This window comes from Schistocerca gregaria, chromosome X, assembly GCF_023897955.1.
Source record: "Schistocerca gregaria isolate iqSchGreg1 chromosome X, iqSchGreg1.2, whole genome shotgun sequence".
NCBI classification, from domain to species: domain Eukaryota; kingdom Metazoa; phylum Arthropoda; class Insecta; order Orthoptera; family Acrididae; genus Schistocerca; species Schistocerca gregaria.
Window position 1 is genome coordinate 602,819,560 of NC_064931.1, and position 12,172 is coordinate 602,831,731.

General features: G+C 39.8%; 1 protein-coding gene across 6 annotated transcripts in view; it reads right to left on the reverse strand.

Annotated features, from left to right (window-relative positions):
- The window catches only part of LOC126297586 (rho GTPase-activating protein 190), a 296,415-nt gene that overhangs the window by 175,681 nt on the left and 108,562 nt on the right, over window positions 1-12,172 (reverse strand). For all 6 annotated transcript variants that reach the window (XM_049988556.1, XM_049988559.1, XM_049988558.1 and 3 more), the window contains exons 14-15: window positions 6,783-7,034; window positions 2,155-2,333 (exon numbers count right to left, since the gene is read on the reverse strand). In XM_049988556.1, coding sequence (XP_049844513.1) covers window positions 2,155-2,333; window positions 6,783-7,034 — 431 coding nt within the window. The remainder of the gene's footprint in view (window positions 1-2,154; window positions 2,334-6,782; window positions 7,035-12,172) is intronic.

The window sequence follows — 12,172 nt, forward strand, 5'->3', positions numbered from 1 at the left end:
GGGAGGGAGGACAAGGAGGGGGCAGACAGGCAGGGAGAGAGGACAAGGAGGAGGGGGCAGACAGGCAGGGGGAGAGGACAAGGAGGAGGGGGCAGACAGGCAGGGGGAGAGGACAAGGAGGAGGGGTCAGACAGGCAGGGGGAGAGGACAAGGAGGAGGGGGCAGACAGGCAGGGGGAGAGGACAAGGAGGAGGGGGCAGACAGGCAGGGGGAGAGGACAAGGAGGAGGGGGCAGACAGGCAGGGGGAGAGGACAAGGAGGAGGGGGCAGACAGGCAGGGGGAGAGGACAAGGAGGAGGGGGCAGACAGGCAGGGGGAGAGGACAAGGAGGAGGGGGCAGACAGGCAGGGGGAGAGGACAAGGAGGAGGGGGCAGACAGGCAGGGGGAGAGGGCAAGGAGGAGGGGGCAGACAGGCAGGGGGAGAGGACAAGGAGGAGGGGGCAGACAGGCAGGGGGAGAGGACAAGAAGGAGGGGGCAGACAGGCAGGGGGAGAGGACAAGAAGGAGGGGGCAGACAGGCAGGGGGAGAGGACAAGAAGGAGGGGGCAGACAGGCAGGGGGAGAGGACAAGAAGGAGGGGGCAGACAGGCAGGGGGAGAGGACAAGAAGGAGGGGGGCAGACAGGCAGGGAGGACAAGTAGGAGGGGGGCAGGGAGGGAGGGAGGGAGGGAGGGGGCAGGGAGGGAGGGAGGGAGGGAGGGAGGGGGGCAGGAAGGGAGGGAGGGAGGGAGGGAGGGGGGCAGGAAGGGAGGGAGGGAGGGAGGGAGGGGGGCAGGAAGGGAGGGAGGGAGGGAGGGAGGGAGGGGCGGCAGGGAGGGAGGGAGGGAGGGAGGGAGGGGGGGCAGGGAGGGAGGGAGGGAGGGAGGGAGGGGGGAAGGGAGGGAGGGAGGGGGGCAGGGAGGGAGGGAGGGGGGGCAGGGAGGGAGGGGGGCAGGGAGGGGGGCAGGGAGGGAGGGAGGGAGGGAGGGAGGGGGGGCAGGGAGGGAGGGAGGGAGGGAGGGGGGCAGGGAGGGAGGGAGGGAGGGGGGCAGGGAGGGAGGGAGGGAGGGGGGCAGGGAGGGAGGGAGGGAGGGGGGCAGGGAGGGAGGGGGGGCAGGGAGGGAGGGAGGGAGGGGGGGCAGGGAGGGAGGGAGGGAGGGAGGGAGCGGCACAGGGAAAAATTCATGGGTGGGGCAGGAAAAAGAAAATGGGATGCACAGAAAGAGAAGGACAAGGGTGGGAGGCAGGGAAAAACGAAAATGGGGTAGGGATAATTTAAAATGGAAGACAGTAAATGAGGAAAAGGGGAGAAAAGAATGAGAGAGAAAGGGGAACAGAAAGAAAGAAAAAAGGGAGCCAGGAAGGAAGGTAACTACTTGAAACAATACATACTATAAAAGTTAAGGGCAGATGGAAACTGTATACTATATTGACATGGTGTCAGTGTTTTAATTGTAGTTCATACACAGTCTGAGCTTATCACAAATGTCTGTCAGAGCGAATAATACACAAAAGAGCATGAGATTTCATTTTATAAACAACCTTGAGACTGCGATCAACTAACTTTCTCTTTGCTTTACTTTTTTCTCTAAGTGTGGTATAGGATGGGGAAATGAAAGAGTAGTTATCTTGCAGAACCATGGTGTAGTTTCTGTATACACAATGGTGTCCTGTAGTTTATTTGCAGACATCACACTAGAAAACAATTTCCTAACAATATCAGTTTTAAAATACAAAAATAATTATTAGCACTATTTTTATTATTGTTGTTGTTCTTCACAGCATGGCAATAACGAGCAAACTATTTTATGGGGTCTCAGTATCTCCAATTAATTAATTGGTATTATTTTTTCCTCACAGAATAAACTAGTATTTTTTGGTAAAGTTTAGTTAAATCAGTAGAAATATACACCACAGCACAAACGTCAGGAGTGAAAATGTCTCCATAAATACTCAAAATAGTGCAACACTTTGCAAAATATTTTCTGTTACCAGCAGCACATCCGTAAGGATTGAAGAGACCATGGTCAAAACCCTCTGAGCGATGCCCTTTCACACACCCGGCCCTTCCTCTTCCTCACCTACCCTATTCCAGTTAATATTCTAATTTAAGTGTTTAATTACTTTTAGTTCCAATTTTCAATTATTTAAAATGTATTGTTCATAAGACTTACTTTTCTGCTGACACGATGATGTAGAAGTCATAAAATGTGCCTGAAGTCTATCAGCTGTAGCGTTTCCCTCAGTTATTAGTAAATGACTCAGATCACTACTAAAGAATGCATTTGCCCCACCAGTATCAGTAACAGCTAGAATTTGTATTGGCAAATTTGGAATGTTCATTGAGAATGCACTGGAAAAATAAAACATCATCATTTACAAGACAAATCAAATAAAGTATAAGCAAAGCACTATCATTTTAACATAAATGCAATAGGTATTACAGACTAACATGGAAAAAAAGTACAATCTTACCATGATAAAAGCAGAACAACTTTTAGCTACTACTAATGAGTTCTTACATATGAACAAAGGATGGAAATATTCCTCTGCCTGAGTTATATTTAATTTATTATCACAATTCTTATTAATTCTAACATGCTGTCCAAGTTTCCTCATTTCCTTTTTCTAATTTTCTCTGCAATGAATTATGTACGTATAACACAGGAAAACAGGAAGACATCATAGGTGAAAAAGGTTCTATTTACCAGTGAGATAAATTATCCCATTTTGCTTTATGTTGCTGAGGTTACACCAGGCTCTCAAAAATCAAGTTTCTTGAGACAAAACAAAAAAAAGAGGATACTCTGTATACACAGTTAAACTCATTACCTACATTTGAGCTTTGCAATAATGTTCCACTTTTCCCTTCTGAAAATTTTCTAACTGTTGGCATTCTGAATTTGACATGCACTTAAATAGCTTTTGTTCATTCACCTTTTTTGCCACCTCCACAAAAATAAACCTTCATTTCTGAGATAACATTAACAGTTGGCACATATTCCTGTTACATTCTTCTCCAACAAATTTCATGCTGAATCATTGCCTTTCTTTAAAATCATCATAAAACATTATAACTCAGTTTGTCAGCTGCCATTTAAAAATTCCTTCTGCCAAGTAAAATCAGTCCTTGATTTGCAAGATTCTGTTGTGGGAATCACCATTTTTCTGCATCAAAATTACATTGTTTAAATATTCAGATGACTACCATACATAACTTTATGCAGAAACTGATTATGTGTGCAGAGGTGTAAATTTTACAGTATTGACCTGGCTTAGACCTGAAGGCATAAGAAAGGAGTAATAATCATTTCAATATGGAAGAATACTTCAGGTTATAAAGTTCTTGCCCATTCTTCTTTTCTTCCTCCCCCTTCTTCTAAGTAAGATATATTTATTTTAGTAAATAGCTTTTGTACAGGGTGTCTGTAATTATAGTTCTAGGTTCAAAATACTGTAGACAGAGAACCACTGTTCAGAATGACATCAAATTTGAACAGCATATCACTGACATGGTGCAAACTCAGTTGATCCACATCTCTCTATGATGTGGCCACAGCACTGCAGCAGAGGTCGAGTTTTGGTGTGTGAACATGCATTGCATGGGGAATTGCCTGAACATTGGACATACCTGCGAATGCGGAATCCTACAAATCATCATCTTTTGCTATCCATACAAAACCACCCAAGTTCAGGAGTTGCTTCCTGCTGATCTGCCATGACAACAAACATTTACTCTGGAATTTCTTGCTCAATTGGAAGTGAACAATGAAGGACAGAGCATTCTGTGGACAGGCAAAGTCCACTTCCATCTTCAAGGACATGTCAACATGCAGAATTGCACATTATGAGCAACAGAAAATCCTCATTCACATTAACTGATACCACTCCATTCTGCAAAGATGAATGTGTGGTGCAGGTTGACGGCATCATTTATTGTTGTACGACCATACGTTTTCAAGGAGATGAGTCATGCAGGTCCCATTACCTGTACCATCACTGGTAAATGGCATAAGAGTATTTTGAGCACCAATGTCATTTCAACCCTTTCAACAGCATGGATGTGTGAGGTACCATTTTTACACAAGATGGTCCTCCTCTGCACACTGCATAGCCAGTGAAGCAACTGCTGCAGGGGCATTTCAGCAATGCTAGAATTATCAGCCTGGCCATTCAGATCCACTGATCTTAATCCATGTGACTTCTAGCTGCGAAGTATACCTCAAAGATGATGTGTTCAGTGCTCCAGTTATGAATGTAGCTGAACTGAAGGAATACACTATGCAATGCATCCTGTATGTGCCCCTGAGACACTCTACTCTGTTGCAATACATGCTGTTCCTCTATTTCAGCAAGTGGCAGAAAACAGTGCACAGCATACTGAACGTGTCTTGCACCAGTCTCACAACGACATTTTGCTTTTTATGCCGTGGTGAATGGGATTACCTAACTAACAGTACTGAACCCATGCAGTCATGCACATTGAACAGTACGGATGGTGAAATGTGCAAATCAAACCACAGCTGTCGTACTGCAATTCATCTGTCATTTGTAACTGACCCCATTTATGTTGAGGCTCTTACAGTACCATCTGTTGGTAAAATTGTATTTAAATTTTTTTTCAGAATGTTTCCCCCTGTGTCAACGATCTGCTGTTCAAATCTGATGTCATTCTGAGATGTGGTTCTCTTTCTACAGTATTTTGAAACTGGAACTTTAATTATGGGCACCCTGTATATGGGCCATGTAACAATAGATTAATGAAATAACAAAATCACAAAGGGAGGAAATTTAGTAGTTCCATGTGTTAGAAATTCCCTTCTGTGGAAATGAAAGAAATATATACATTTCTAATGTCCTCTTGAGTATGGAATACATTCATTGGATAAACAAAAAATACAAGATATTAACACAACAAAGTCCATTCACTTCCCAAGAAGAAAGACCAACATTCACCCAACTGACAGAGAGAGGTAAAAGCAGTTAACACTGAACAAAACTTGAGTATCGGGTTTCCAAATGCAATGTTGTTTATAGTTCAATCTAAAACACAAATTATTGTTGTTCTGACAACAAGGACAAAAGGTAATGCATATAACACCACTATGTTTACTGGAAAGCAAAGAAAAAAGTTATGGAAAACACACAGTTGGTACAGTGTATGGGGAAATGACAAGGGTACAGGTACTCAAAATTTATTGAAGGCTTTTCAAGCCTCACATAGTAAATGTTGTGGAATGGTGTTGGACTATGCATTACAGCTGTGATCAGCTTTCCTACCACAACCTATGCATGTGCCCTCCTTTCCTACCACAACCTATGCATGTGCCCTCTTCATTCCTTAAACACACTATGTAATTTTCTTTGAATTGACGTGGCTGGAAAACCGAGAACGTTTTATTCACGTATGCTGTCACAAAAGACTCCGAGGACACACTACGCCATGATGCCTTTGTAAAAGGCGGTTAACTGACAGAACTTTGCTAGTGGTTTTATTCATTTTTACTTAAAATGTAAGAATATCATATTGTACTGGTCTCTCATAGAGAGCAAAATAGCAAAATTTCTCTCAAATTTTTCAAAAGGAATTATTAAACACAAAATTATGGTGCAAAAGGTGCTGAACTACTTGTAGATCACACATGCTAAATATATACTCTTTGTGTGAGCAATGGCAGTATTAGAAAATGATATGAAGGCATATTGTAACAGGCCACTCATTTGCGATATTCGTAACTGCAACAGATCCAAGTTGTAGCAGTAAACATACATGCATGCAAGCACACCTCCTGTATTGAATAACATAAGTCTTTCTATCATATGTGCGAGTGTGTCTGGATCAGAACACTCTGGCATAATATAATAATTAGATGATCAAGATATACATATATGTGAACAACGTAAGCTGTCACTGAATATTTATAAAACAAATTTCAAACATAGTATTTAAACAATGTGAACTCCAACCTTTGTCACTCTTAGGTACAAAAATATTTGCCGTAATTCATATAGCTTCAATTACACCATGATAATGGAGAAGTGTTAAGCCAAAATATCTTAAGATTATGTCTTTTTGGCTGTACACAAGTGACCTGGCAAATATGAGCTGAATCAGTTGGTCGTGTCAGGGGCCTTCCCCTTGTTAGTTATGCTGCATACACCCTAACAATATGTAGCAGTAAACAGTGGCTACCTAAAACTTCTTACAAACAGTGCAAGTTGAATATCTTTTACTTGTTCAAAAGATATTTTACACAATTGGAAAGCTAGTGTATTTGATGTGTGAGTTACTGGACCCTCCAATTCTACCTAACAGATTTAGCACATTTTAACTTTCCCACAGCTAACACCATTTGTGGGCCTAAAACCTTTTTCGAGCACAATGAAGAAGTTACAGCAGCCATACATGTCTTACATAAAAGGAGATTATATGAACAGATCAGTTAATTTACAAACTTGAAATTTTCTTCTTAGCCTTGTGCTGCTAAGTTTGGAAATGGGAAAATGTTTTGCAACAACAAACTAGCAACATTTGAGTTAATTAATATAGCAAAATACAATTATTTCTAGCATTAAATGTTTATAAAATGAACTCTCACATCTTAACGTACATGATGTTCATTTTTCTTCTGTGAAGTAACTGTTACACTGCAGTAATAGTCAGTTAAGCAACAAGAACATTTAAAAATTTACACACATACGAAAATTAGCTATTGCTTAAAATTTCACCAGTCTTAGTGTTTTTAACATTATATACAAGATACACAACACGTTAAGTAAATTTCTAAAAAATGTCACGTACTTGAGAGTTGCGAGAGAGGCTTTCCGCTTGGTTGAGTAGACTAGGATGAAACCATGGACCAATTCCTCACGAAATGCATTGGCACCATGGAATGAAGAAATGATAACCTCAACTTTGCGTTTAGAGTCACCCAAAAAAGTTTCTAAAATTATACTTCGATCTCCACTTAAAAAGCAGCACTGGTGACTCAAAAGAGGCCCCAAAATATTTTCTACAGAATATGGATCACCACAAAACATGCACATTATAATCCTGAAACAAAAACATTTATGTACTTTTTAATCTGATACCAGAACAAATGTTAATGTCTTAAATTTTCACATAGACAGATATACTTGCACAATGGATCAATCATTAGGCATTTTCTGGACTTAACAATAATCATATTCACTAATTAAACAGCAAAAATGGTGGTTTATACTTTTCACAGGGTACATCTATTAATCACTTCATTAAGGGAGGAGACAGACATCAAAAATGTATATTATAATTTCATTGATATTTACCAACAGCTCAGCTCGAGTGAGATAACATATCATACTAACAGCATAATATTTATTTTTATAACTTTTTTAGAGCAGAGTATTTTGTAGCGTTTTTATTTTTTTATTTACTTATTTATTTATTATCTTTCTTCTTAAGCTTCATGTTCAGAATCATCTTGGAAGGAAGTTTAGCATTTAGTATACAATTGACAACAAGACCATTACAGTAAGAGCACAGGATTGGATTAACAAAGTTAGAAACTGAAACTGGTAATGTATTTTTTAAAGTAACCATTTTGACATTTTCCTTCAGTGAATTAGGGAAGTAATGAAAAACTTAAATCAGTTTGGTCAGATGAAGATTTGAGCTCTACTCTTCCTAAATGCAGGTTCAGTACATAAACCACTGCACCACTTCACTTGTGTAGAATATTCTTGAGACTGAGTTTGCTGTAGATTCTCATTTCCACACACTGGAGGAATTTGTGCATGTAATTTTAGTCTCCAAGCGTCTTATGTTACAGTGGATAGTAATGCTTTCTTCGAGTGGCCCTGCCATGAAGCTTTTTTTTTCTTTTTTTCTTTAAAAAAAAAAAAAAAAGAAAGAGAGAGGGGGAGAGAGGAGAGAGAGAGAGAGAGAGAGAGAGAGAGAGAGAGAGAGAGAGAGAGAGAGAGACTCTATACAGCTTCTTCACAATGTAGTAGCACAAATGGGTCTGGGTCTGGAAAGCATGGAAATGAAATTAGAATTTCTTTTCAACTTTCTATTTTCCATGTTATCTATGGAGAACATGTAAGCTGTATACCTGAGATTCACCAAATGTTACCACAGCGATTGCGGATGATCATGTATAACAAAAATGAAAATGAAAATCGATTAGTGAATGTTACTTAAGTTCACTGATTAGCTGTTTAACTGTAAATTTGTGTAAATGAATAGTTGACGAAATAATGCTCACATTCAAAATGCAGCTAAAATCGCACTGAGGTTAAGACATATTTCAGACAAAAAGAAAAAGATTTATACTGAAGAGTCAATGACTGATTAAAATGTCAGCTTTCTTACAAAAGCTTCAATCCAGTTCATTGTAAGTTCTTGTGAGTAAATTGAGGAAATGAACTGATATGACTCACTAAAGTCGATGATATTAACTGCAGTGACCAGAAAAAGGAAGAAAGCATATAGTGTATTGGTAAGCAGAGATGGGCATTATTTGATTACATTTCTATCTAGATCATTATTTGAGTAAGTATATCAGCTAAACAACAATTTTTTTTTAATTTTTTGAAGCACTGTCAGGAAAAGCACAGTGATCAATAAAACTATAATAAAATCACTTCAGTCTCGATGGCATGCAGGTTATTCATTTCACTGAATGAGTGATTTCGATCTCTTATAGGATCAACCCCTGAGCACTTTACTCTGTGAAATAGAGCAATACACTTTCTTACAGGCAACCCCTTGAGTGCCACACTGCAGGTTCAATCTTCAGTATGGCTCATTTGAAAGTGTTGTGTTAACAATTACAACAGGAAAAATATTATCTACTAATGGCTTACCATGTGCATCAGAAGGGTGACAGAAAAGGAGTGTCTGGGAGGTGCAGAGATCAAACTTCTATGGGATTTACATATCACATACACTTCACAAAATGGACACCATCAGCATTCAAGAAATGTTCATAACGAACTATTAACTAACACCATGAGTGCTCAAATAAAAATGGCATGCCACAAGAATCAAAAGTTTCACACTATCAAGATCGAAGGTGAACTCCTTGGGAGTTGGAAACCATGGAGGACGTTCAGCGAGGTATCTACTCTTAAAGAATGGATACAGAATCATACTGGTGTAACTAGGTGATGAGAACTGATGGGATGCGATGGCATGCAACTAAATGCAAAACAGTCTGTCGTGGAACTTCTTGTGAAACTGGCTACCCTTTAAGGCATAGCTGCAAGTAGGTACTCACCCTACACATTGTACATTTAAATATGTGTATGATAAACTGAGAACAACTGGATCATTAATACCTCAGAAACATATCCCGCAAAGGAAAGTTACTAACGAGGAAATGGAAATTGGTACTCTTGCCACTGGGGTTTGAGAACCTTGGATTAGTTCACGTCAAATTGCAAGGGAATCTGGCATGAGCCAGAGTAGTGTTGTTCATGTTCTGCACTGCCATAAATACCACTCTTACTGCATCAGTCTCCACCAAGAATTAACTGGTATGGATTGTATGCATCACACTGAATTCTGCCAAAGGGCTCAATTTCAGATTCAGAGGGATGACACATTTATTAATTTGATTTTATTTACTGATGAGGCTACATTCACAAACCATGGAAATGTTAATTTTCATAACATGCATTATTGGGTGGCTGAAAATCCATGTTGGCTGCGGCAACCTTCGTCGGTAAATGTATGGCGTGGGATTCTGGAGGACAGAATTACAGGTCCCTATTTCATCGAAGGAAATTTTAATGGTAGGAAGTACACCACATTCATGCAAGAAACATTAGGTCTGTTATAGGAAGAAATACCTTTAGAAACAAGGTACAGAATGTGGTATCAACACAATAGGTGCCTGGCACATTTTTTGCTGATGGCTATAAATGAGCTGTACAGACAATTCCCAAATTGTTGGATTGGACGCGGAGATGTGTCATGGCCAGCTCATTCACCTGACTTGATGCCTCTGGATTTTTTTCTTGTGGGGTTTGGAAGAAGACATGGTTTATAAAGACGTTATAACTACACCTGAAGATATGCAGGGGATAATTGTGCATTGGTACCAATGGTCATCACTTCAAACACCTTCCGTAAATGGAAGTTAATGCCACCTTTGTGACCTTCGTTGACCTTCAAAGATCTTACTGTTACACATCATGGGATTCGTCTCAATAGCCACTATCATAAAATAAGTACTAAACTTTAGCATCCCATTTAAAAAAACAAAGTTGACCTTCATAACTCTGAAGCGACCTCACCTAGCAACAAAAAACCAACGTCATATTATAGCCCCCAATGTCCCATGCAACTTTTGTCCCACAAACATTTCAGCTCCTATCATACTTTCGGAGTTATTCTAGGTGGTACATGATGCATCAATGGCCAACACCTATAACTGGTTTTCACAGACTACATGTAATCACGATATTGTCTCTCCAACTATCAAGTTATTTAAGCTGCATCACAGCTCCGAGGATATCTACTTCTAATTTACTCATGTTGGCAACTGTTCTTGATTCGAATTCTGGAACATTTACTTCTGTCTCCTTTGGTGAAGGAATTTCATAAGGCTGTGTTTAGTAACTCTGCTTTAGCAGTACTGTTATCGACAGCATTTCCATTGCTATCGCGCAGAGAAGGCATTGACTGTCTCTTTCTTCTAGCATACTTCACATACAAGCAAAAGCTTTTTGGATTGGATTTTCTGCCAGGTTTTGAGACAAAGATTTATTGTGGAAACTATTAGAACCATCTCACACTTAATCTGGGGTAAATTTCAAGCTTCTGTAAAATATCACCAATCTTGGAAATTTTGCATTCATTTAATTTTGGTGTGCTGCTTTCATTGTTTCTGTAACAGTGTTCTTACCTACTTTGTGTACCAGCAGGATCAGCTCTGGCGTTCGTTAATTTATTTGCCTTAAATCTCTCAATTGCTGTCAATACTGTGTCTTCGAATTCAAGCCACATGGTTAATTTGGAAGGAGTGGAGATCATCTCTCAGGAAGGTCTTAAGTGAAGTTTTGTCTGCTTTTTGGAACAGCTATGTAAGGAAAAAAACACCTACAGTTGTCCATATGATGTCATTTATTGCATGACTACCAGTTTGGTTGTGGCTGAGTCAGCTGCTCTTCTCACTATAATCTATCATAGATCTCTTGAACAAAAGACTGTGCCCAGTTCTTGGAAAAAGGCAGAGGTCGCACCCATCTATAAGAAGTGTAGTAGAAGTGATCCACAAAACTACCGTCCAATATTCTTGGCATAAATTTGATGTAGAATCTTAGAACATATTCTGAGCTCAAACATAATGAGGTACCTTGAACAGAATGACCTCCTCAGTCCCCAAAAAGCATGGTTTTTGAAAACTTCGATCATTTGAAACCCAACTCGCCCTTTTCTCACATGACATACTGAAAGTTATGGATCAAGACAACCAGCTAGATACAGTATTTCCTAATTTATGGAACGCATTTCACTCAGTACCACACCTACACTCCTACACTTATTGTCACAAGTATGATCATATGGGGTATCAAGTGAAATTTATGATTTGATTGAGGACTTTTTGGTAGGAAGGACACAGCGTGTTACATTGGATGGAGAGTCGTCATCATCAGATGTAGAAGTAATTAGATGTGCAGCAGGGAAGTGTGTTCGGACCCTTGATGTTCATATTGTATAATAATGACCCTGCAGACAATGTTAATAGTAAAATCAGCCTTTTTGCAGATAATGCAGTTATCTATAATGAAGTACTATCTGAAAGAAGCTGCATAAATATTCAGTCAGATCTTGATAAGATTTCAACATGGTGAAGAGATTGGCAATTTGTTCTACATGTTCACAGACGTAAAATTTTGCACTTCACAAAACAAAAAAATGTAGTATCCTATGACTATAATGTCAATGAGTAACTGTTGTAATCGGCCAACTCGTGCAAATACCTGGGTGAAACACTTTGTAGGGATATGAAATGGCATGATCATATAGGTTCAATTGTCAGTAAAGCAGGTGGTAGACTTCAGTTTTTCGGTAAAATACTGTGGAAGTGCAGTCAGTTTACAAAGGAGATTGCTTACAAATCACTCATGCGACCAGTTCCAGAATATTGTTCAAGTATGTGGCACCTGTAAAAAATAGGACTCACAGGAGATATTGAACAAATA